The 25,150-nt window shown below is 40.7% G+C and overlaps 1 protein-coding gene across 3 annotated transcripts in view; it reads left to right on the plus strand.

Annotated features, from left to right (window-relative positions):
• Nucleotides 1-25,150, plus strand: part of vps8 (VPS8 subunit of CORVET complex) — a 537,289-nt gene that overhangs the window by 214,630 nt on the left and 297,509 nt on the right. For all 3 annotated transcript variants that reach the window (XM_048534818.2, XM_059647115.1, XM_048534821.2), the window contains 4 exons: nt 2,578-2,617; nt 9,076-9,179; nt 13,982-14,063; nt 20,743-20,825. In XM_048534818.2, coding sequence (XP_048390775.1) covers nt 2,578-2,617; nt 9,076-9,179; nt 13,982-14,063; nt 20,743-20,825 — 309 coding nt within the window. The remainder of the gene's footprint in view (nt 1-2,577; nt 2,618-9,075; nt 9,180-13,981; nt 14,064-20,742; nt 20,826-25,150) is intronic.

Here is a 25,150-nt window from a genome sequence, read left to right on the forward strand (position 1 = left end):
CCACCGATGTTGAACTGACTGGTCCGTAATTTCTGGGCTTATCCTTGCACCCTTTTTTGAGCAAGCATATGATATTTGCAAGTCTGCAACCTTGAGACCACATCTGAGTACAGGGAAGATTGAAATATTAATAACAATGCCCACAATATAGCAGTCCCACTGCCTTTCAGTTTCCTTGAATGCATCTCGTTTGATCCTGATATTTTGTCAATTTAAAGTACACTCTATTCAGTTTCATCTCCTCCTTATCAGTTTTGAAACCTTTTCATGACTTCTCAGTCATTATGACTTCCGTAGCATCTGCTTCTTTAGTAAAGAGAGAGACATGCTATTAATTTAACTCGTCCACCTGCTGCTCAGTTTTTGCTCTCGTCTGGTAGAGTTATAGTGATCTAGCCTTTGGCAGAAAGAGATCCTCAGGATCAAATCAAAATACCTAGACCCTTTGCTTTAACCACTACTGGTCTCACTGCTTGATGCAATCTTGCAACTCCCATTTCACATCCCTTTAGACTAAGTTTGTCTCACTCTTGTTTCTCTTTTTGTTGAATGCCTAAATATCAATTTTCACAAAACCCCTGTTAATAAAAATTCTGCTGTGACTGTTCATCATTCTTCATAACATTTCCTCATGTTACTTGCTTTTTAACTGTCAGTGGAACTGCCAGTAGCTGTTTTGCCTTTATCCATCCTGCAATATTTTTTACCTAAGCTGAAATTTGCACCTGTGTGTTGTTTTCATATTCTCATTTGTTCCTCCTGTCTTGGGAGTTTACAAGTTTTGTTTTGTGTAAGTTGTTCAGGCTTATCACCTGTTCATAGCTCCCTGAACATTGCAACTCTGAGTCAATCTACTCTTCTACCTCGTTGAGCTTACCTTCTGTTTGTCTTTGAAAAATGCTAACAGCTCTCCAACTTTTGCTTAATGTCCTCCTTTATGTTTTTGAGATGACTCAGCTGACTGCTTATCTCAGGCTAGCAGGCAGCCTGTTGGAAGGTAATTGACTTACAGCCAGAAATTACTTTGGACTTTGCCACACCAACTAGTCCCTCAAACTACTTAATTCAATTAAACTCTTCTCAAGACATTCTCAACACTGTTATCCCTATTCAAGTGCCAAAATGTGCAAATTTTCTTTTCTCTGCCTGTTATCTAAACCTTGATCAATGTCAGTTTGTTGCCTTCCATCACATATGCCACAATTTTAATAATCAGCATCCTGTGGGGAGCCTTGTCAACACCCTACTGAAGATCTCAGTATGCTGTAAGAAGAAAAGTCATATCAGACTAAAGTGTGAACTATGTTTCACTCATCACAGATACTCCCAGACATGCTGAGTTTCACCAGCAGTTTCTGTTTTATTGCTGTGTCTTTAGACTCCCCTTTATCAATTTTGTAATATCTGATAAAACTTTTCATCAAACAAGACTTCCTATTCCCACATCCATCCTGACCATACCCAATCAATTGAGAGATTATGGGAACTGCAGATGCTGGAGAATTCCAAGATAATAAAATGTGAGGCTGGATGAACACAGCAGGCCAAGCAGCATCTCAGGAGCACAAAAGCTGACGTTTCGGGCCTAGACCCTTCATCAGCTCTCTGATGAAGGGTATAGGCCCGAAACGTCAGCTTTTGTGCTCCTGAGATGCTACGTACCCAATCAATTGTCTGTTTATCAAATGCAGTAAATCTCCTTAGGAGAATATCAGTCCCAGTTTGTTCAGGTCCCTCCTGCTCCAGAACTAGTTCCAATCCATCAGGAATCTGACACCCTTCCTCCTCCTTTGACAACTATGTGGTTATTCCCTCACCCACCCCTAGACATTCACTTATCCACCTGCTCACCTAACCCCAGAAACCCACTTGCTTGCCCATCCAACTGTTCCTAACATCCATCCACTCGTCCTCGGTCACTCACTCACACGCCTATATATTCATGTAACCTTTTAAACAAACAATGTCTTCTGTCTGTCTTCATCGAGTCCTTGTCTTTTGTCATATTACCCACTCATATTACCAAACCAGTGGTAGCCAAGTCTTCAGCTGTTTACAGCTCACACTATAGAATCTTTTCACCTCCTCTCCTTAAAATTTTTTTTACAATTCAATCCTTTGACCAAATGTTTGACTTTTTTTATGTGATAGATTTACCATTGTGCCTTTAGGATGTTTTTCTACATTTAAATTGCTGTAAAAACGTAATTTGTAAGGTAATTCAGTCAAGAACTAGTAAATCAAGATGTAAAGAAAAATGGAAGGAATGAATGACTTTTGATTGTGCCTTCTTGCTTTGCAGAGGGCAATAATTGTCAAACGTCCCTGGATAATTCACTTGCAATGTGACAAAAGCCACCTTTTGATTCAGGGTAGTGTGTAAGAGTACTTTAGTCTCTTGAAATGAGTTTGCTTTTAGTGCACACATTTTAAAAAAAAAACTATTTTCAAGAGCCTGTCTAATCAAGCTGGGAGCTTTTACTTTCTTCTTAGAGTTCAATGAAATATTATCTTTCAGCTGCTGCACAGTATTGTAATCAATGTTTGCAAGTAATCAGACATTTTCTGTTTCTCCAGATCTTGAAACACAAGCTGTCGTTGTTTACTGAAGATGCAAGTAAGCAAAAATTTAACTGTTTTTAATATGGTGGTATTTTGTTGGCAGTTTTAAGATTTCCAAATATTTATAGTCAAGGCTAGTCTGTTTTTAACTCCGATGTTTATTACCAATTTGTCATCAATGCTGAGCTTATTAAACTTGTTGGAACTATAAATAACCAAATCAAAGTTAACCAAACATGTCACACTTCCTTGAAAGAGTTTGGGTTAAAATGAAAGTTGTGCTTTTAGATAATTACATTCCTGTCTTTCTGATTAGACCCTCTTTTAATGTCCAACTGTAAGGCCCATTTCTTGCCCTATTGCAAGTATTCATTGGGTATCAAACCTATTTAGTTTTCATTCAAATATTCTCTTGGCTATTCAAATATCTCTGGATCATATATATAGACACGATGGTTAAAAAGACATTTAGCATGCTTGCTTTCATAGCTCAGTCCTCTGAATATACGAGTTGGGACGTTATATTGTGGTTGTACAGATCATTGGTAAGGCCTTCTCGGGAATACTATGTCCTGTTCTGGTTGCCCAGTTTTGGGAATGATATTATCAAGCTGGAGATGGTTCGGAAGAGATTTTGCAGGATGTTGCCAGGTATGGAATTTTCGAGTTCCAAGAAATGGCTGGATTGGCTGGGACTTCTTTCACTGGAGCGTAGGAGGTTGAGAAGTGACCTGGTGAAAGTTTATAAAATAATGAGAGCTGTAAGTAGAGCTGGTGGTAGTTGTCTTTTCTCTAAGAACATTTCAAGACTAAGGGGCACATTTTTAAAGCGAAAGGATAGAGATTTAGAAAAGACATAAAGCAAATTTTTTACACAGAGGGTGGTTCACATCTGGAATGAACTTCCTGATGAAGTGGTTGATGCAGGTACAATTACAATATTTAAAAGACATTTGGATAGATGTATGAATAGGAAACACTTAGAAGGATATGGGCAAGGAGCAGGCAGGTGGAACTAGTTTAGTTTGGGGTTATGTTTGGCATGGACTGATTGGGCCGAAAGGTCTGTTTCCATGCTGTATGACTTTATGACTCTTTCACATCGATGTTTAAAACTTAAAGGAAATTCAGACTTTTGTAATGAGCCTCTGAGGGATCATTGTTGTGTTTGACCATTCTGACGTTTATGAACTATTTGGGCTTCTACTTGCCAGCAGGTAATATTTTGAATCCCATTAACTATATGCAAAGAAGAATTAAAACTAGTCATAGATGACAGTAGCTCAGCTGGCCTCAGTTGCAGGATGTTAAAAAGCTGTAGGGCAGCCGAGAGTGAAAAATCCTACAGATGGAAAGCATCTCTCTCTCTCTCGCTCTCTCTCTCTCTCTCTCTCTCTCTCTCTCTCTCTCTCTCTCTCTCTCTCTCTCTCTGTCTCTTACTGTCTCTCTCCTTCTCTTCTGTTTCTACGTATCCTTTTTTCTCCACATGGGGAAGACAACAGAAAACCTAAGAAAGCTTAAAATAAATCAGTCATTCATGTAAGAAAAGATGCAAGCTCAACTAATCACCCATCAAATCGAACAACACTAACAACAGCATTTCATCATTACAAAATCAACAGGACTGGGAGGAAAATTAATTTCTACCTTAATAGTTTAGACTTTTGACCTTTGGAATTTTTTATCATCCTGTTTATCTATTTTTTCCTTAATAACTTATGTGTCAAACCGTGTCTTACTCATTATTGAGTGCGTGTGGGATTTTTGAAAGGGTACAGTTTAAGTTGCATAAATCCTTCTAATCAATGCTCCTGGTTGAAGTAAAGTGCTGGAATATATAGAACTACTTCCCTGTTCCCAAAGAATCTGATATGAATTGATTTTGCCCTGAATAGCAGTCAGTCAGGTCAATTTATCATTTTAATGGTCTCAATGGAATTTAATATGTTTATACAGTTCATGATAACATGTGGAACAGTATGGCCTGATTATTAACACACGGTTCCAAGTCAAGTTTAGGGCCTTGTCACTGCGGAAAGAGTGGGTGGGACTGGTTGGGATGCTTTTTGGAGGTTTGATGCAGACTTGGTGGGCTGAATGGCTAGCTTCACACTGTTGACATTCAATGATTGTAGCCAGAGTAAAGAAGGGACAGCTGTGACTGTGCCATGAGCTCTGCTTCAGACCAGGAAAAAAAATGGTGCTGAGGGTGGAGATGAAAATCGAGGCCGAAGTGTTTCTAGTGTAATGAAGGGGGCGCTTTTGTTCTGAATGCTCAAGGGCTGTGAGGGAAATTTTGTGGTGTACATAAGAGTGAATCGGAGAAAGGACCTGACAAAGAAAATGCCGTGACCAAATTGTAGCTTTAACTACAATTATGAGACCAGAGTGATGTGAGTGCAGCAGAGGTGAATAAGGTAGATGAGAAATATAAAGGGGTTTCACAAAAGGAAAGATAATCCTTTTGACTTCCACTATTCATGTTGCCGTAGCCTACATCACGCAGAGCAAGATTAGATTCCTCATTCAGTGTTTTACTTGTTATGATCTACCAGTTGAAGTACAATCAGATCAGGATTCACACTTCATGTGTAAAAACAAAGAAAACAAAGAACAAAGAAAATTACCGAAAGCAAGGTGTAGAGCTGGATGAACACAGCAGGTCAAGCTGTATCAGAGGAGCAGGAAGGCTGACATCTAGGGCCGTGACCCTTCTTCAGCCTTTCTGCTCCTCTGATGCTGCTTAGCCTGCTGTGTTCATCCAGCTGTACACTTTGTTATCTCAGATTCTCCAGCATCTGCAGTTCCTACTATCTCTGAAAGAAAATTACAGCACAGGAACAGGCCTTTCAACCCTCCAAGCATGCGCCGATCCAGATAGTCTATCTGAACCTGTCGCCTATTTTCCAAGGATCTATAACCCTATGCTCCCTGCGCGTTCATGTACCTGTCTAGATACATCTTAGATGACGCCATCATGCCTACTTCTACCACCTCCGCTGGCAATGCGTTCCAGGCACCCACCACCCTCTGTGTAAAAAACTTTCCATGCATATCTCCCTTAAGCTTTTCCCCTTGAAATCACGACCTCTAGTAATTAGTCCTCCACTCTGGGAAAAAGCTTCTTGCTATCCATAGCTTCTGTCTATACCTCTCATGATTTCGTAGGCCTCAATCAGGACCCCCTCAACCTTTGTCTTTTTAATGTAAATAATACTAATCTACTCCACCTCTCTTCATAGCTAGTGCCCTCCATACCAGGCAACATCCTGGTGTACCTCCTCTGCACCCTCTCCAAAGCACCCACATCATTTTGGTAATGTGGCGATCATAACTGTACGCAGTATTCCAAATGTCATCGAACCAAAGTCCTATAGAACTGTAACATGATCTGCCAACTCTTGTACTCAATATCCCGTCCGATGAATGAAAGCATGCCATATGCCTTCTTGACCACTCTATCAATCTGCGTTACCACCTTCAGGGTACAATGGACCTGAGCACCCAGATCTCTCTGTGCATCAATTTTCCCCCAGGGCTTTTCCATTTACCATATAGTTCACTCTTGAATTAGATCTTCCAAAATGCATCACCTTGCATTTTCCTGGATTGAATTCTATCTACCATTTCTCTGCCCTACTCCAAATCTACCTATATTCTCCTGCATTCTCCGACAGTCCCCTTGGCTGTCTGCTACTCCACCAATCGTGGTGTCATCTGCAAACTTGCTAATCAGACCATCTATACGTTCCTCCAGATCGAAGCTTTTTCAATTTGTAACAATCAATCTTGGAATGGAAGAATTGGAGTCTTTTGCCTATTATCCACAAACCCAGGGAATTCAGGTGACATACTGCCAGACTCTCGAATCAATGATTGAGGCTTCTGTCACACACACCTCCAGGATTGGGACAACGGATTAGATTCTGTACACTTTGGTACCAGAGATTCTCCACATTAATCTGCTGTGCTTAGTCCATTCAAATTGATGCATGATCATGAGATTAAAGAAGATTACGGAGAAGGTTTTTAATGCAAAAATGACAAATGCTAAAATGTACACACAAGTTCCTGCATTCATGTTCTACTTTACTGATGTTTAGGATGCCAAGCCTGTACTGAACATTCTTTTTTCTTTGATGCAACATTTACAAACCTTGAACAGAACTGTGATTGTGGTACTATGCCTATACATTTGAAAATAAATCCATTGTCTAGAAAGATAGCTGAAAAATCCTTCAAGAGAAAAAGCGCAGCATCAAGCTTTATTGTTTACTGCTGTGAGTTGAGAAAAATAGAATCCAGCAATTTTGGAGATTAGCTTCCAACAGATGAGAGCATAAGTGTAGAGTTCACTTTGCTTGGATATGGTGCATCATAAAATATCTCGTGCTGCATTTATACAACTTAACAGCACCTATTCTCTCTAGCTGTGGTTTTAATATCAGTTCTGTGCAGGTAGTAGCACTGTAATTGGCTGAGACTCTGTCAATATCCAATTTGCTCTAAGCTATACAGATATGAGTCTGATGATTGCATATTGTTTGTCCTTGCAGTGGTCATTGTAATTGGATTTGCCCCAGCCTGAGGCTGAGGTATGGTTTTGCAGACCTTTAGACAGCACATTGAATCAGTCACAAATTTGATGTAGTTTAAATAATACTTTGATAGTTCCTTTGTTTAAATATTTATACCAGTAGAGGTAGATTGTGCGAGGTAAACCATTTCCTTGCCCTCTGAAATTTTTTAATTTATTTTAACATGTTTTCATAAACAAACTCCTACTCAGGACTCTTTTCTGCTAAAGCTTTATTGCATTGTTTTATTAATTTACTGTTTACTAAATGTACCTCCGACACAGACCTTTCCAATAATCCACATTCAGATTTTAAACAGCAGCTATTTGTTTGACTGACACAGATTCAAGGTTCCAAAAAAAGGAGAACGATGCCATTTATTCATTGGCATAGCACAAGAATGAAAACTATTGTTTCCTGAATCTTGAGATAATTGATTTGTTGAAAAATCACTACAATGACTAGGCCCAAATTGTGAATAGTACAAATAAAACATGTTATCATAATTCATGATGTAGTGGTAAACAATCAGGAAACAAGAAAAAAGATTTCATATTCTGGATGTTCAGTGTGTAAATAATTAGAATGCGTTGCAAAATGCAAATATTTTTTACTTAAGAGTAAAACCGAAACATCTGCTCACTGCATTTTGTATTAGTCCACTGATCATATATTTTCAGGTTGAGTTAGTTAAGCTATTAATCATTGACATACTAGTTAATTTCTATAAATGTTGTTAATTCGTAAAACTGGTTGGAAATATTTTGAGAGTGAAGTTCAAATTCTTTTTATGGATGTCATCTTTCAATCTAGGCATCATGGTTTATGATGAATGCAGAAAGGATAGCAGAGATGAATATGTTCAATTTTGTTTGACACTAATTTGTATCTATGACTTTTTCTCATGCAAAGGACAGTGTTAGAAATGCAGCAGAGATGTGGGTTGTAAGGCTAGAAAAGCTGTATTCTAGGTGGCTCTGTAAAGGCAAACTGCTGAAGTAAATGTTGGTGATTCCATTGACTTGCAAATGCTGTCTTGTTTGTAGTAACCAACAGAGGAAAGACTCCAGTTGAAACCTAACATTTTTCCGTGTCAGTATATATGCAAGTTTGGTTCAATTCTATCACCCTAGTTATTTGACTTTGTTTTTAATCTATTCAGTTTGGCTTATTTACTCTGTGCTGACTTTGCCTCTTAAACCCATGAACAAATCTCGAATTTTGAACCAATTTTGAGTCCTTCAAAACTTAATGAATAAATAAGCCACAGACAAGCTGAGGTGAAGTCCTCAAACTAGGAAGAATGGTCAACACAACAAAGTTCTCAGGCTTTGAGGCTTATGCTATCATGGTGTCAGAGCCTGCAAATCACAGACTGAGTGCCACTGTGAGGTGCATTGTTCAACGGATACCTTCACCAAAGTCAACGATATAGATGAACTTTGACGAAACAATAACTTTTCATTGACATTTGGTGTGGTTGTAAATTAGTTGTGAAGTGGGTATCTGTGTACATGCATGATAGTTCGATTGAGGAGACTTGACATTAATTTGAGAGATTTGCTGAATTAATATGATTGAGTTTTCAGGCCTCGCAGCTGACAGAAATGAAGTGGCAGTGTCTCCAAATCATGGGTAAACACAGTGTATGTATTATATAGCCCACGGTGATCTTTCATTTGGCCTGCCTTTGAGTGGCTGCAGGAGGGATGCTTCTTTGGTCCTAAGGAAAACACTGACAGTCACTTCCAGCCCAAGCTCTTGTAGTCCATGGGCCTGACATTCTGCTCCTACCCCTCCTTTCCAAACTGCCGTGCTATAAAAATGGCTCATAAGTCTGGCAAACTGCATTGTTGCTCTTTCTTAGCTTTCTGATGTGCAAAGCCACAGTAGAGTGTTGCACTGTATTCTCCTTTTTTCATGTGAAACTCTGCAGGAGAGGAAAATGAAGAAATGGCGCAAGCTGCAGAATCTGCTTTAGAAGAGACAATTGCATTATGTCAGCGCAATTCGCACAGTCTCAACCAACAGCAGCGGGAGGTGAGTGATGAAAGTTTCCTATGTGTATGTATAGTACCTTCTTTGAATGCAGTTTTCAGACTTCAACGGAGCTTCCTTTTTTTTGCTTTTCTCCTTCCATTTAAGATGCCTGGTAGCTGTATCCCAGCAAATGAAAAAATGATAGCTTCAGCTGTGAACTATTTCCCTGTCAGCAACTAGTGCTGTGCAATGCATCTGGGGGAAGCATGTTGGGGAGGCAAAGTAATAAGAAGTAGTTATGACTGGTTGTTGTCTAGCATGGCCAAGATCATCAAATGATCTGACAGGTTGGATTTGAATTTCTGAAGAGATAGAGCAAGGTAGATAGAAACAGAGAGCTTTCAGTGATTCAGACCTGCAATTTGTGTGTAAAGTTGAATGTAAGCATTCTGGAACAGAAAGCTAGAGAATTTCTTTTAGATCTGAGGTTTGAGATGTGCAATTCATTCCCAGTCCACCAACCTCATCCCATTTTTAGTGCTTCTCCCCTTTGTTATTTTGGTGTTGCTCACCTAATTATTCAGCTTGCTTACCTCAATTTAATTTGATGTTTTAATGTTTATGCCTTAGCACATTTGACAGTTTTATTCAGTTGTAAAGCAACAGCGATAATATCAGTAGTAACATGAATGCCAGGATAAATGCATGACTAAGTAATACCTGTTTCTATCAAGAGAATACAAAGCTTCCTAAAAGTTAGTTTTGCAGTTTGTTTTTTTTTTCCTGCACTTCTACCAATGCATCATTCCTAGCATGTGTAATATTGTTCTCATTAATCAAATAATTGGTTTAATTCTCTAGCTTCTATTGAATGATGATCCGTAAAGCTCTAATATGGACGTAAAATTTCCTGGATGAGGAAAATCTGAACCAACAACACAATGCTGAAAATGCACAATAAGCCAGGAAACATCTGCAAGGAGAATTAGTTGATGTTATGGAGTTTAAAAACAGGGAGGCTATGTTGCAGCTGTATAGGGTCCTGGTGAGGCCACATCTGGAGTACTGTGTGCAGTCTTGGTCTCCTTACTTGAGAAGAGATATACTAGCTCTGGAGGGGGTGCAGAGGAGATTCACTCAGTTGATTCCAGAGTTGAGAGGGTTGGATTATGAGGAGAGGCTGAGTAGGCTGGGATTATATTCGTTGGAATTCAGAAAAATGAGGGGAGATCTAAGAGAAACATATAAGATTATGAAGGGAATAGATAAAGTGGAGGCAGGGAGGTTGTTTCCGCTAGCAGGTGAAACTAGGAGGGCATTGCCTCAAAATAAAGGGAAGCAGATGTTGAACCAGGTCAGGAGGCACTTCTTCACCCAAAGGGTTGTGAATCTGTGGAATTCCCTGCCTAGTGAAGTGGTTGAAGCTACCTCACTGAATGTTTTTAAGGCAAGGCTGGATAAATTTTTGAAAGGTAAAGGAATTAAGGGTTATGGTGAGTGAATGGGTAAGTGGAGCTGTGTCTCAAAGATCAGCCATGATCTTTTTAAATGGCGGGGCAGGCTTGAGGGGCCAGATGGCCTTCTCCTGCTCCCAGCTCTTATGTTCATGTCATTAATCTGTAAAACAGCTATATTTTGCTATTTTCCTCTATTTAGTTGTGGAAGTTGGGGTTAGCAAAATTTAGACAGTATGTATGGATAAGTGACCAGTTTCCACTGCTTGAGTGCAGTCCGTTATGTGACCGATGACCAAAGTCGCTTCAGCTGTCATTTCTTTTTTATGGCACACTGTAAACTCCAATTGTGTGGCATGTAGGATAACTGGAAGAAAAATCAAAACTTAAGAGCAGGACAGTTTATGTTGTACATCTGGTGCATAATTTAAGGAAAGCATCATGCTAATTCTTTGTGGAGTGGAGCCATCTTCTGAGTTTGATCTTAAATGTTTCAGAATGAGAAGTATATAACTATGCTTAAAAGTGCTACCAAAGCAGAGATGCATTCTATTGTGCCAGCATTGGCATACAATGATTTTGATGAACACACACATTCCCCATAAATGTATCTCTTTAACCACAGGCTTTATGTTGATTAATATATTTGTGTGTAAATAGCTTCGTAACCAGAAATGCACTTTTTTTCAGTAATTTGCGAGTTCTGGAAACTATGGCCATTTTATTCATTTTTTGAATTGAATAAGTTGCCGTGACCACAATGGAAGTGATTTTGTGGCTAACAGCATTCAGTGTTCTTTGTCCTTTAATCACTGTAATAGTAAATGAAATTGACAGTGCAATTATCGAAAGAACATACTAGTATGCGTATTCCTTTAAATTCAATGAGGAGAAAAATGATAATTCAGTGGAGCTGAAATATACAGTCCTATGCAATGTGCTGACTGGAATATTAAACGTAAGCAGAGAAAAGGTCTCAAACTTTGAGCACTTACTTTCTCAGTCAGTAATTGGATAATGTATGATAAAGCTAACACAAATGTGTTTTTGTAATAATGGTTTTCATGAATCTTGCTTATATAGTTGCACTGTCTTTCGAAAGAGATTTTTATTAGATAGTTACCTTATGCATGCTTCAGATTTTGTTTCAGTTATTCACCTTCTTGCTTTCTGTCCTGGAATTTGACATTCATTCTAAGCTACTCACCCCAAAATGTCGATTGCCTCTCGTACCCATTGACGTGAGCGTTCTTTATTTGTGAGTCTGGTCAGTGAGCTGAGGATGCTGTGGTTATCATTACTGAGCAGACAGACGACTTCAATACACTTCAACTTCCTTCTAGGAAATGCCAGATGGTTTTGGGAGTTTAGGTCAAAGCAGGTTTCCTTTTCTGCAGTTGAGAAGAGCATTGAGGTTAACTGTTATATTTTTACTGTTGACTCAGCTGAGATCAACTTGGCAAAATTCTGTGAATGGGACCTGAGACTTAGAAACTGATTCATCACAGAAGTCCTACCTGTATGCTATAATGTACAGGCAGTCCCCAGGTTGCAAATGGCTTCCATTCTTGAGTCTGAACTCAAGTCGATATGTACAATGCAGGGCAAAATAAAATAGCCCATTATATGTGCAATGACTTGTTTTTTAGTAGGATCTTTAAAATTACTCCTGTACATGTGATTGTACTTACAACTGCAATCACATACGTTGGATGTTTGTACATCTGAGGAGATGATAGTAAGATGTGAGGCTGGATGAACACAGCAGGCCAAGCAGCATCTCAGGAGCACAAAAGCTGACGTTTCGGGCCTAGACCCTTCATCAGAGAGGGGGATGGGGGGAGGGAACTGGAATAAATAGGGAGAGAGGGGGAGGCGGACCGAAGATGGAGAGTAAAGATAGGTGGAGAAAGTGTAGGTGGGGAGGTAGGGAGGGGATAGGTCAGTCCAGGGAAGACGGACTGGTCAAGGAGGTGGGATGAGGTTAGTAGGTAGCTGGGGGTGCGGCTTGGGGTGGGAGGAAGGGATGGGTGAGAGGAAGAACCGGTTAGGGAGGCAGAGACAGGTTGGACTGGTTTTGGGATGCAGTGGGTCGGGGGGGAAGAGCTGGGCTGGTTGTGTGGTGCAGTGGGGGGAGGGGATGAACTGGGCTGGTTTAGGGATGCAGTGGGGGAAGGGGAGATTTTGAAACTGGTGAAGTCCACATTGATACCATATGGCTGCAGGGTTCCCAGGCGGAATATGAGTTGCTGTTCCTGCAACCTTCGGGTGGCATCATTGTGGCAGTGCAGGAGGCCCATGGTGGACATGTCATCAAGAGAATGGGAGGGGGAGTGGAAATGGTTTGCGACTGGGAGGTGCAATTGTTTGTTGCGAACTGAGCGGAGGTGTTCTGCAAAGCGGTCCCCAAGCCTCCGTGATGCCACCCGAAGGTTGCAGGAACAGCAACTCATATTCCGCCTGGGAACCCTGCAGCCATATGGTATCAATGTGGACTTCACCAGTTTCAAAATCTCCCCTTCCCCCACTGCATCCCTAAACCAGCCCAGTTCATCCCCTCCCCCCACTGCACCACACAACCAGCCCAGCTCTTCCCCCCGACCCACTGCATCCCAAAACCAGTCCAACCTGTCTCTGCCTCCCTAACCGGTTCTTCCTCTCACCCATCCCTTCCTCCCACCCCAAGCCGCACCCCCAGCTACCTACTAACCTCATCCCACCTCCTTGACCTGTCCGTCTTCCCTGGACTGACCTATCCCCTCCCTACCTCCCCACCTACACTTTCTCCACCTATCTTCTTTACTCTCCATCTTCGGTCCGCCTCCCCCTTTCTCCCTATTTATTCCAGTTCCCTCCCCCCATCCCCCTCTCTGATGAAGGGTCTAGGCCCGAAACGTCAGCTCTTGTGCTCCTGAGATGCTGCTTGGCCTGCTGTGTTCATCCAGCCTCACATCTTATTATCTTGGAATCTCCAGCATCTGCAGTTCCCATTATCTCTGAGGAGATGATAGCCTGTTTTTATTGTCTCTGGACCGTTAATCCAGAGACCCAGGTAATGTTCTGGAGATCCAAGTTGGAATTTCACCATGACAGATTGTGGAACTTGGATCCAATTAAAAAAAAATGGAATTAACAGTCTAATGATGATCATGAATTCATTGCTGATTGTTAGAAGAACTTATCTGGTTCACTAATATCCATTAGGAAGGAGACTGACACCCTTACCTGGTCTGGACTACACGTGACTCCAGACCCACAGCAATGTGGTTGACTCTTAACTGCCCTCTGGACACTTAGGGAGAGGCAATACATCCTTCCCTAGGCAATGACACCCTCATCCTGAGAACAAAAGACAAATCCGGGACACAAGAATAAGAACGGTTCTTTGTTTATTTTTTTCTCTTTCAGGCATTATGGTTTCCATTGCTTGAGGCTGTTATGTCCACTAAGAAACTGTTGAAAGTCGGATCATCCAACCATGCCTTGGCATGTAAGTAGAGAAATATTTTATGCTTTGCAATACTGTTATTATGAGAAAGCCTTCCATCTACTGAGACCCGGAGCTTCTATCTTTAGGATGTTAAGGCAACAACTGAAGTCAGAAGTCAAATAGTTAACGTGCACAGGCTCTAGTCATGTGACAAGGTGATTTCTTTTTCTCTCTGGTAAACCAGGAAGAGAAGTGAAGAAATTAGATTGCTATCATCTAAATGACAATGTAGGGTGAAGAGGTGCTGATGGTCAATCTTAATGATTCATTGGAATGCCAAATTTCAATTAAATTACCAGGGGGAAAGCAATGGCCTAGTAATACAATTACTAGAATTTAATCCAGAAACTAAGAAAATGTGCTGGGAAAATGGGTTTACACCCTATCATGGCAGATGGATTGAGAATCTCCTGATTATCAGGAAACCATTGACCCTGCAAAGTCCTTCTTACTAACATCTGGGGTCTTGTGTCCACATTGGGAGAGGTGTCTTGCACACTAATCAGGCAACAGCCTGGCATTGTCATATTCACAGAAACATAAGTTATCATGTCCTAGACACCACCATCAGCATCTCTGAATATGTCCTGTCCCACCAGCAGGACAGACCCAGCAGTGGTGATGGCACTGTGGTGTACAGTTGGGAGGGAGTTGCCCTGAGAGTCCTCAACACTGACCCCATGAATCATAGAATCCCTGCAGGGTGCAGGCAAGCCATTCAGCCCATCGAGTTCACACTGACCCTCTGAAGAGCATCCCACCCTCCTACACAATCCATGTGATCTTGCATTTCCCATGGCTAATCTGCCGAGCCTGCACATCTTTGGACTGTAGGAGGAAACCGGAGCACCCGGAGGAACCCCACACAGACACGGGGAGAATGTACAAACGCCACGCACAGCCACCTGGGGGTGGAATTGACCCCAGGTCCCTGGTGCTGTGAGGCTGCAATGCTAACCACTGAGCCACTGTGCCACCCAGTCTCATGGTTTCAGATTAAACATGGGCAAGGAAATCTCCTGCTGATTGTAAGGTACGATCATATCTCAGCTGAGGAATCGGTACTCCTGCATGTTAAACAACACTTGAAGGAAGCAATGAGGGTGGCGAGGGAGCAAAATGTACTCTGGGTGGGCAATTTTAATTTACCCCACCAAAAGTGGCTTGACAGCAGCGCTACTGATAGAGCTGGCTAGTTCCTAACGGACATAACTACTTGACTGGGTCTGCAGCAGATGGTGAGGGAACCGAGAAGAGGGAAAAACATAATTGACCTCACCCTTACTGATCTACTGGCCGCAGATGCCTCTGTCCATGACAGTTGCAGTACAGTGACCACCGCACAATCCTTGTGGAGTTGAAGTCCTGCCTTCACATTGAGAACACCCTGCATTGTGTTGTGTGACACCATCACCGTGCTAAATGGGACAGACAGATCTCCTCCAAGCCTCAGTTCTTCTTTTGAACCAGTTCCTCATCGATCTCTACTTCCCAATATTTTTAAAATGCCTCAATCTCCTGTTCAAATGCTATCTGTGATCTCGCCTCCACAGCTCTGAGTTGAAGAATTCCAGACATTTTCTGCTCTGTGAAAAGAAATTCTTTCGTGTCTTACTTTCAAATGAGTGTCCTCTTACTCTGTAACCTGTGTCCCCTAATTTCACATCTCCCATAGTGGAAACATAAATTTAACACATACCCTATTTCTCATTATGAGTACCCAACTTGCATCATCCAAGGATCCTGCACCTAGCTTAGCTACTCTTTCTTAATCCATGTCGCTCCAAGTCCAGATATATCCTGTTCCCGAGAATGCTTCCGAATAAGTTTCCCGCTGAGGCTACTTTGACTGGCCTGTAATTTCCTGGTATACCCCTTCTTTCCCTTTCTAATAATGGAACAATGCGAACATCTCATCTGTGGCATGAGAGGATTTAAAAACTTATGCCAGGCCCCAAACTTTCCTCTCTTCAATACACCTCATCTGAACTTTTAGATTTAACAACTTTTGAGGCTACTAAGGCCACTATTATCTCCTCTTTCTATGTTAATTTCTTCTAATATCCAGGAATATTGAACAACCACTCCTGCCTATCCTTCAACCAAGTTCCAATCATAGCTATCATATTAAACTGTCACGTACCTACATGTGCGTGCAACACGACTATCTTATTCCCCAGGCTACTTGTACTAAAATAGCTTCCATTTAGCCTTGCTGAAAATTTCTTTAACTAACATATGTTTGCTTTATCTTCCAGACTCTCTCATTCGTGTTTTAACTTATAACTCCACCTTGGCCCCTCTTCCCTGTGAATAACTCATAAGGATCCATTGCCCACCCCGCCTCTTCACCCATTTAGTTTAAGCCAGTAGCAGTAACAAACCTCCACATGAAGGGATTGATTCTGTTCCTGTTCAGATGTAACCAACTTGTACAGGTCCCACCTTCCTAGAAATGGCCCCAAAGCCAGAGGAGTCTAGACCCTTCTCTCCTGCACCATCTCTTGAACCACGTATTTACTTGCTTTATCATTCAATTTCCATATTCAGAACTTTGTAGCATTGGGAGTATTCCAGAGATTACCATCTTTGAAGTTTGGCTTCTCAGTTTCCTACTTAACTCTGTCAGGTCTGCTCACATGACCTAATCCCTCCTCTTTCCTATATCATTGTTTCCAACTTGGACCACAATCTCTTTCTGTTTACCATCCCCCTTCAGAATGCCATGCGGCTGTTCATGACATCTTTGACCTTCTGGAAAGCCACATACCGTTCTGGAGTTAGGTCTACAGCCACCATCATACCCTCTACTCCCTTCACAAATGAATTCCCTAACACTATTGTCCCTCAACGTGTTAACATAATCCCCCCACCTCCCCAAAAGAAACAGGTAGAACATCCACAGAACCATGGCTTGACTCTGGCTTGCCTCTGCAGAGCAATTGTCATTCAGACTGTTTTCCAAAGCTGAAAAATGGTTTACAAGTAAGATGTACCCTGGGGATTCCCCCACCACATTGTTGCCTCCTTCTTCTATCTGAAGGTCTCCCCTTCCCTTTCTGCGCACATGTCCTTGAGCTGCTGGGTAACTGGGACCTGAAATGTGCTATCCTCGAGCTTGTCAGTTTTACAAATGCACCATTGTGCCCACCCCCACCTCAGCCACCTCTCAAGGTCCAAAATCCAGAGTTCAAACATGGTGATCCAGACCACGTGAAGCATCTCGGATTTCCCATTTATTACCAGATGTTGATGTCATTGCATGGGCTCCCAAAACATACCTTAACTAAATAGACCCTTAGCTTTATTTAACTGTCATTCCTACGTAGGTACAGACTGGAAACATCTTTTGTTTAATTTCAAGAACATACTCTATTTATAAAAAATCTCATATATATAGTAACAAAAGCGGATCAGCTCTGTACAGTTGCATATAAAGTAAATAAAGAAAAACACTGACTGTATCCAAAAAATCAAAGACCTCACTTTACACAGACCAGCTGGTTAAACTGGAGACACCTTATTCTTTATCTCTCAAATCTCACTCAAGTCTGCTGTGGATCTGACTTCTTCTGTATGAAGGCCCTTAACTTGCCTGCTCATCTAGGTTTTGCTGACTGCCTGTCTCAGTGTACATATTTTGCCCACCCCTCCATTGTGTGTCATAGAAACTAACAAATCAGTGGAATGCAATGTAAAACTGACTAGCTGAGATTGCAAATTAAGAGAATTATATAACTGCTCGATCTTTTGTGGGCGTCTGAGCACCAAATTTACCTAATGCCAAGGGAAAACCTGGGATAAACCATAATAATTGGAAACCAGTGTGTGGTTAAACTGCAACTCTATTTTGAAGGGTACCAGACAAGTTGGACCAGTAATAAATGCAAAGAATGCTGGAGAAGTTCAGCAGATCTGGCAGCATGAGTGGAGAGCAAGAGAGACAGCTAACATTTTGAGTCCGGGATGACTCTCCTTCAACAAAATCTTCTTCTACAGGGCTCTGAAGAAAAGTCGTTTTGCTGTGTTTCGCTAACATTCTGTGTGTTTGTTTCAGATTTCCAGCATCCACAGTATTTGCTTTATGTATGTCTCAATCTCAAATCTTACTGTTTTTTACCTTCTGGTTTTGGTCTGACTGAAATGCTATTTGGAAAGATAAGCATCAAGACTTTACTGACAATGATGGCATTTTAAAAGAAGCCTGTGAGGCCTGACCAGATTAGTGGAAATTATACTTTCAGCCAGAACAATATTTAATCTGTGCATCTAAGATTTGTCCCATGGCTTTTGACCAGTGAATGTAAAATGATATGAGATTAGATATTTCACTCAGCTACAGTGCACAGCCTGTCATGATATTTAAGATTGTACTTCAAGCTATTAATTTAAAGAGTCATCTAATACCTTGTAATTAAGATTTTTCTTTGGATTTAACAATTCAGTATTTGTTTACTTACAAGCAGCATTTTAATCTTGGGTACAGTTTATTACGGCACTCTGATTACAGCTTCTTACGGTCAAAACAAAGGTAATACACAGCAGCTTAGTATTAGATTCCCCCTACTGTATTAAAAAATGAAGCATTTAATATTCCAGATATTGATGGGATTCTTAATGACCTTAGCTCTGTTGTGCAGCAGATAATTGATGTTCTGAGCTCAAGGAGAAAACGACCTTGTGAATTACTTGTCCAATATCAGGCCGTGTGTTCCCTCATGCACACTTTGAATCAGCTCAGCAATCTAATAGTGTGATGCAGACAGTTAGCTGATGCTGTAATGTCCCACATGCCATACAACAATCAAAAGTATCTATTTTCTGTTGTTAAACATCAGATTCCACAGAAATGGTGAAATTAAAATTTTGCTCGGTTTCTGTGAGAATGGGCTGATAACATTTGTGGATTCCTGATGACCTATGATCGTAAGTGGCCTCTATATCTGCAGAGTGCAAGTGTCCAAGCAGTTGATGATATGCGTTCACATCTCGCACTTTATTCCAAATGGTCCCACTTTGATCAGTTTATAGTGTAATCTTCAAATGAATTTTAATTTTCAATCCCAGTTTGAGATATCACCTCTCTAATATGCATCTGTACCAGAATTTATAGTCTTTTAAAAATAAAATTGACAATATATACCCAAGTGCCTTAGCAACAAATCCCATGTGAGGGTCAGCATCGTTGTCTATGTGTGCAGCCACATAAGATGGGGAAGATTTTTAATGAATATTTCTCGTCACTGTTTACTGAGGAGAGAATCATGGATGCTAAGGAAATAAGGGAAACAAGTGGAGAAGTTTTGGACTGTGGATACTAAAGAAATAAGCAAAACAAGTGGCGATGTTTTAGACTGCATACATATGACCAGAGAGGAGGTGTTTGCAGTTTAGACGCCACTAACATGGACAAATCCCCTGGGCCTGATCAAGCCCATCCTCAGACGTTGTGGGAGGCTAGGGAAGAAATTGCAGAGGCCCTTGCAGAGAATTTTGCTTCATCTTTAGCCTTTGGTGAAGCTCTGGAAGATTGGAGGGTGGCAAATGTTGTCCCATTGTTTAAGAAAGAAAGCGAAGACACGCCAGGAAACTACAGGCCAGTGAGCCTGACATCAGTGCTAGGCAAGTTATTGGTGAGGATACTCAGGGACAGGATTAACCAACATTTGGGTAGTCAAGGCCTGATTTGGAATAGTCAGCATGGATTGGTAAATGGGAAAGTCCTGAGGAGTGTTCTGGAACAGAAGGACCAAGCAGTACAAGTGCATAGTTTGTTGAAAGTGATGTCAAAGGTAGACAGGATGATGAAGATGGCACTTGGCATGCTGGCCTTCATCGGTCAAAGCAATGAACATAGGAGTTGGGACGTTATGTTACAGTTGTATGTCGTTGGTAAGGTCACACTTGGTGTATTGGTTTTGGCCACTCTGACAGAGGAAGTGCATAGTTAAACTGGAAAATGTGTTAAGAAGATCTGCGAGGATGTTGCCAGGACTAGTCGGCCTGAGTTATACGGAGAGGTCGGCCTGGATGGGAGTTTATTCCTTGGAACATCAGAGATTGAGGAGTGACCTTTATTGAGGTATATAAAATCATGAGGGACATAGATGTGTTGAATGCATATAGCCTTTACCCCCGGGGATGGGGAATTGAAAACTAGAGGGCTTAGGTTTAAGGTGAGAGGGGAATGATTGAAGAAGGACCTGAGAGGCGGCATCTTCATGCAGTGAGTGGTGCATATATAGAATGGGCTGCCAGAGAAAGTGGTTGAGGCAAGTACAACAACATTTAAAAAAGTATTTAGATAGTTACATGGATGGGAAGGGTTAAAAGAGATAGAGACCAAATGTGGGCAGTTTGGAACTAGTTTACCATGGTCACCATGGTCAGCTTGGGCTGAAGGTCCTGTTTCCATGGTGTATTACTGATGACTCTATCTCAAATATTAATTAACAAAGAAATATTTAATCTCCTCTCCAACAAGCTGCTGCTGCTCTGAGCAAAATGCCTCAATCATTTGAAGTTTTTCATGGCACCTCGAGAGAGGAGACCTTCATTCTAGCAACTGGATGTCAGAGATGTGGTGTAACTAACACTCAATTCCACAATCATATGCAACACTCTTTATAATATCCTGGCTCATGTCGGTTAAATTTATACTCTGATCTTCTATTCATAGCTCTGAAGCACTTGACAAAACAAGTACTGAACAGCATGACAGGATTTATCGCACTTCCATCAATTTTACAGCGAATATTACAGGTGAGTTCCAAAAGCATTCAGCAAAGCTTTTCTGAAATCACACCTGGAGTGCTGTAAGCTGTTCCGTGCACCAGACTACACTTTTGATATGTTGGCCTTGTAAAAATAGTAGCATTGGTCTATTCAAGTTATTCCTGGACACCAATGGTTAAATTATGAGGTAAGATTATACAGTGTTGTGTTCTCTAGAACATGCAAGGCCAAGCTATGATTTCAACAAACTTTTCAATGGATTAATAAGAGCAGATAGGATGGATTGCAAATAACTATTTCTGCCCATTGTGGAATCTAGGGATAGGAACTGTTGTCTAAAAATTAAAAGCAAAGTTGTCAGCTGTTAAATTAGGAAGTAATTCTAAACTCAGTGCTATGGCAGATTGGAGCTGTCCTCTACTGTGGTAATTGATTGATCAAATTTAATTGCCCGAAGCACTTCAGCAGTATGGTGAATAGGCAGATATGTGGTGTTAAGTCATGGGCCAGCTATGATCTGATTGACTGATGGATCAGTATTGTGATGATAAATAGCCTATTCCTATCCCTAGAAATAAAGGAAAAGATGAAAGAAACAAGAGAGGGATGTGAATTTAAAAAGCTTCAAGAACAGTTGTCACCTAATGAACCAAAACCCCAAGATCTTAGTTTTTGTTGAGTCTCCAAAGTTAAATAATGTGTTGTAGGATCATTAACCACTCCAATAGCAATGGTCTTTAGAGTATGAAACAGAAAGTTTTATTTTGTGCAATGAAATTTATTTTGTAACTTAGGGTAAATATCTGACACTATTGACACTGATGGGAATGTTGAAAACTGAGATAATAAAGTGTGAGGCTGGATGAACACAGCAGGCCCAGCAGCATCTCAGGAGCATAAAAGCTGACGTTTCGGTCCTAGACCCTTCATCAGAGAGGCCTGCTGTGTTCATCCAGTAAAGTTATTTGACTCTTGAGTGTGCTAAGGACAGATTTCTTGCCGCATACTGCTTGAGAAGATGAGTCACAAAATTGGCCTTACTCAGCAAAAATAATGTTTGTTATAAAAAAAATTGGAACCAAAGTAGAGCACTAATTCCATAGCAGGCAATGTTCATGTGTATTTGGGAAGTGAAGAAGCTGAAATATCAATTATCTGTATGTTAATAATTATTTTCCATTCTATAATTGAGGAAATCCATTTGAGTTCCATATGATTGGAATTAGAGAAAATTAATTGACAGTTTCGAACTCTTTGACAATAACAATGACGTGTTGATTTTCTTAGAATGTGTAATGTTGATAAATTAGAATTTCAGGTGATTACTGTGGGGTTTTGTTTGATCATCGTGATGTACAACTTTTGGACTGAATATTCTGTAAAACAATAGAAGTACATGATGCAGATTGTAATTAGCTGCCATGGTCAGGTCTAACTGATATTAAATAGTAGCACTGTTATGAGCAAAAAGGCGTGGGCATTCAGCAATTTCTGTTTATGGCTTGAAGTCCAAGTGAAATTTTGCCTTTAAAAAACTGAATGTATTCCATGATGTATAAGAACAGAAAACAGGGTAAACTGGATTAGCATAGCTAACATCAGTTATGGGCAGTCCGAAGGAATACATAGATGAGCTTTGTGAGCAGTTTTAGAACTACAGATTAAATGGGAATGATCAGAATAAATTTGTTAAAGGCAACTTACTTTTGGATAATTTACTATTTTTCTTCTGAAGAAATTGTTACATGCATAATAATGGGATGGATGAATTTTTCGAAAACATTTATTTCTGTGTTTCACACATGGCTTGATGTAAATAATCAAGAATTCTGACAGCCGAGATTGAAAGTTGGCTGATAAGATATTAAGATTCATGTGTGTACCTCTGAGTGCAGCAGTGTGTTAAGTAATTGCCATGGAGGTCAGTACTCAGTCCAGATTTTGAAACACATGTAGATGATTTGAATTTGTACATCAGGGTAAAAGTAACAACATTTGTTCGTAGCATTGCCTTTTGCCCTCACTCGTCATCGATGTCCTTGGACCTATCTAAGCATTCTCTATGGATGAACGAAACAGTTCACAACCCTCCTTTTCAAATCTCTGAATAGATTTTAAAGCCAATAAGGTAGGACTAAAAAGTGACCTCATAGGTGAGAATCCTGGAGGGGTAGCAATTTCAACATGGTAGAATTTCAAACTCAGTTTGAGGAAGAGGATTAAAACAAGTGCCCTTAAACTCAAATAAGGGCATCTACTGAAGTACGAAGAAAGGGTTGCATAAAGTGGGCTGGGAGATGACTCTAAGGGGGATGTCAATGTCAGACATTTAAGCAGATAATTCACAATGCTTAGCAAAAATCTGTTGTGTTGAAAAGGAGTACTCGATGAGAAGGACAAATCATCCATGGTTACCAAAGGCAGCCAAAGCAGGAAAAATCAAAAGGCAGACTAGATGGGGAGAGGGAGACTCCCAGAAAAAAGTAGCACAATGGGATCTGGGTGTTAGCATGCAGATGCAGTAAGTAACTAAGAAGGGAAGTGGAGTTTAGGACTTTATTGCAAGGGGGTTGGAGTTTAATAAAGAAGTCTTGTTACAGATATGCAGGGTGTTGGTGAAACTGCATTTGGAATTTGGTCTATAGTTTTGCCCCCATATTTAAGAAACGTCGTACTGGCATTGAAGGCAGTTCAAAAGAGAATCACAAAGCTAGTTTCTGGGCTAAAGGTGTTGACTTCTCAGTTACGGCTAAACAGTGTAGATCTTTATTCATTAGAATTTAGAAGAATGCGAGGTAATCTCATTGAGGCATGCAAGATTCTGAGGGGGTTCAGTTGATTTCAGCCTTTGTGTATTCACTCGCACTTTATTCTTGGTTCCACTGTTGACGAAGGGTTCAGTGGCTTTGGATCTGCTCTTGGCAAATAATTTTCTAAACTTGTCTGTTCCTGCTCGCTCCTCTCTTTATTTCTGCCTCTGCAATAATCCACAATTTTAAACTCATTTTGCCCATTTGGCCATTGTGCGTATTGTGTGGTCTGAATATTACAATGGAAATAGTATTGAATGAAATAGCATAAAGCATGTGGAATTTTAAATGAGATGAATTCTTTGTGCTTGGGTTGTTTGCAAAGTTCAGTTACCTGAAGCAGTATCATCCTCCCAAAGATAGCCAAGATTGAGGTGTTGAGTTTCAGTTGCTTGTGCTCATTTGGTAATGTTATGTTGTGTTCAGATTTATGGGTGCTCACCTATATCCACACTGATCAGCAGCCATTTGAAACCAGCCTTTGTTTGTTTCTTCTCTTACTGCAGTTACTTTCAATCGAGTTGAATTTAGACAATTGCAGCAAAACGTGATTCTGGTTTTCAGCATCTAGAGCAGGTCAAAGCAGTTAATTGGAGCAAGGGTGTTAATATGTTATGTTTATAAATGGTTAATTCCCTGGCCACCTCACTCCATGTTGTGATCCTGCAGAATGGTGTTTCACTGACCAATTGCTTATCATCCATTGTGTTGCTCACTTGCACTGATTCATGGGAGATTTAACCCTCTTGATTACAAAATGAAGTTGTGTAGAAAATTTAACTGCATGTGATCTGCCACTTGTGCCCTAGAGGAATCTCCTTTCCTGACCATTTGCTTCCTTGTTTGGCATCTGTTTTCATTTATTTCCATCTATGAGACATCTCGGGACAGCTTTCACATTAATGCTACAATATGACTGTGATCTGTCATTCAGTAAGTTAGTTGCTTCATCACTGACTTTCCTTAATCATAAGGTCAGAAGTGGGAACGTACAGTCATTAGCAAACAATGTTTAGCACCATTTTCAGCTCCTCAGATACTGTCCATGTTCAAATGCAACAAGGTCCAGGCTTGGGCTGTCAAGAGGCAAACAACATGCGCATCACTCAAATGCCAGGCAATGGCTATCACCAATAAGAGAAAATATAACCATCTCTCTTGGCTTTCAATGGTACTACCATAATTGAATACTGTACTATCAACTTCCTGGGGGTTACCATTGATGAAAATAAACACAATGGCTCAAAGATAATAAAATGTGAGGCTGGATGAACACAGCAGGCTCAGCAGCATCTCAGGAGCACAAAAGCTGACGTTTCGGGCCTAGACCCTTCGGTCTAGGCCCGAAACGTGAGCTTTTGTGCACCTGAGATGCTGCTGAGCCTGCTGTGTTCATCCAGCCTCACATTTTATTATCTTGGATTCTCCAGCATCTGCAGTTCCCATTATCACTGATACAATGGCTCAAAGAACAGGCCAGAAGTTTGGAATACAGCAGCAAGTAACTCAATTCCTGACTCTCCAAAGCCTGCCTACCATCTA

This window comes from Stegostoma tigrinum, chromosome 7, assembly GCF_030684315.1.
Source record: "Stegostoma tigrinum isolate sSteTig4 chromosome 7, sSteTig4.hap1, whole genome shotgun sequence".
Classification (NCBI taxonomy): domain Eukaryota; kingdom Metazoa; phylum Chordata; class Chondrichthyes; order Orectolobiformes; family Stegostomatidae; genus Stegostoma; species Stegostoma tigrinum.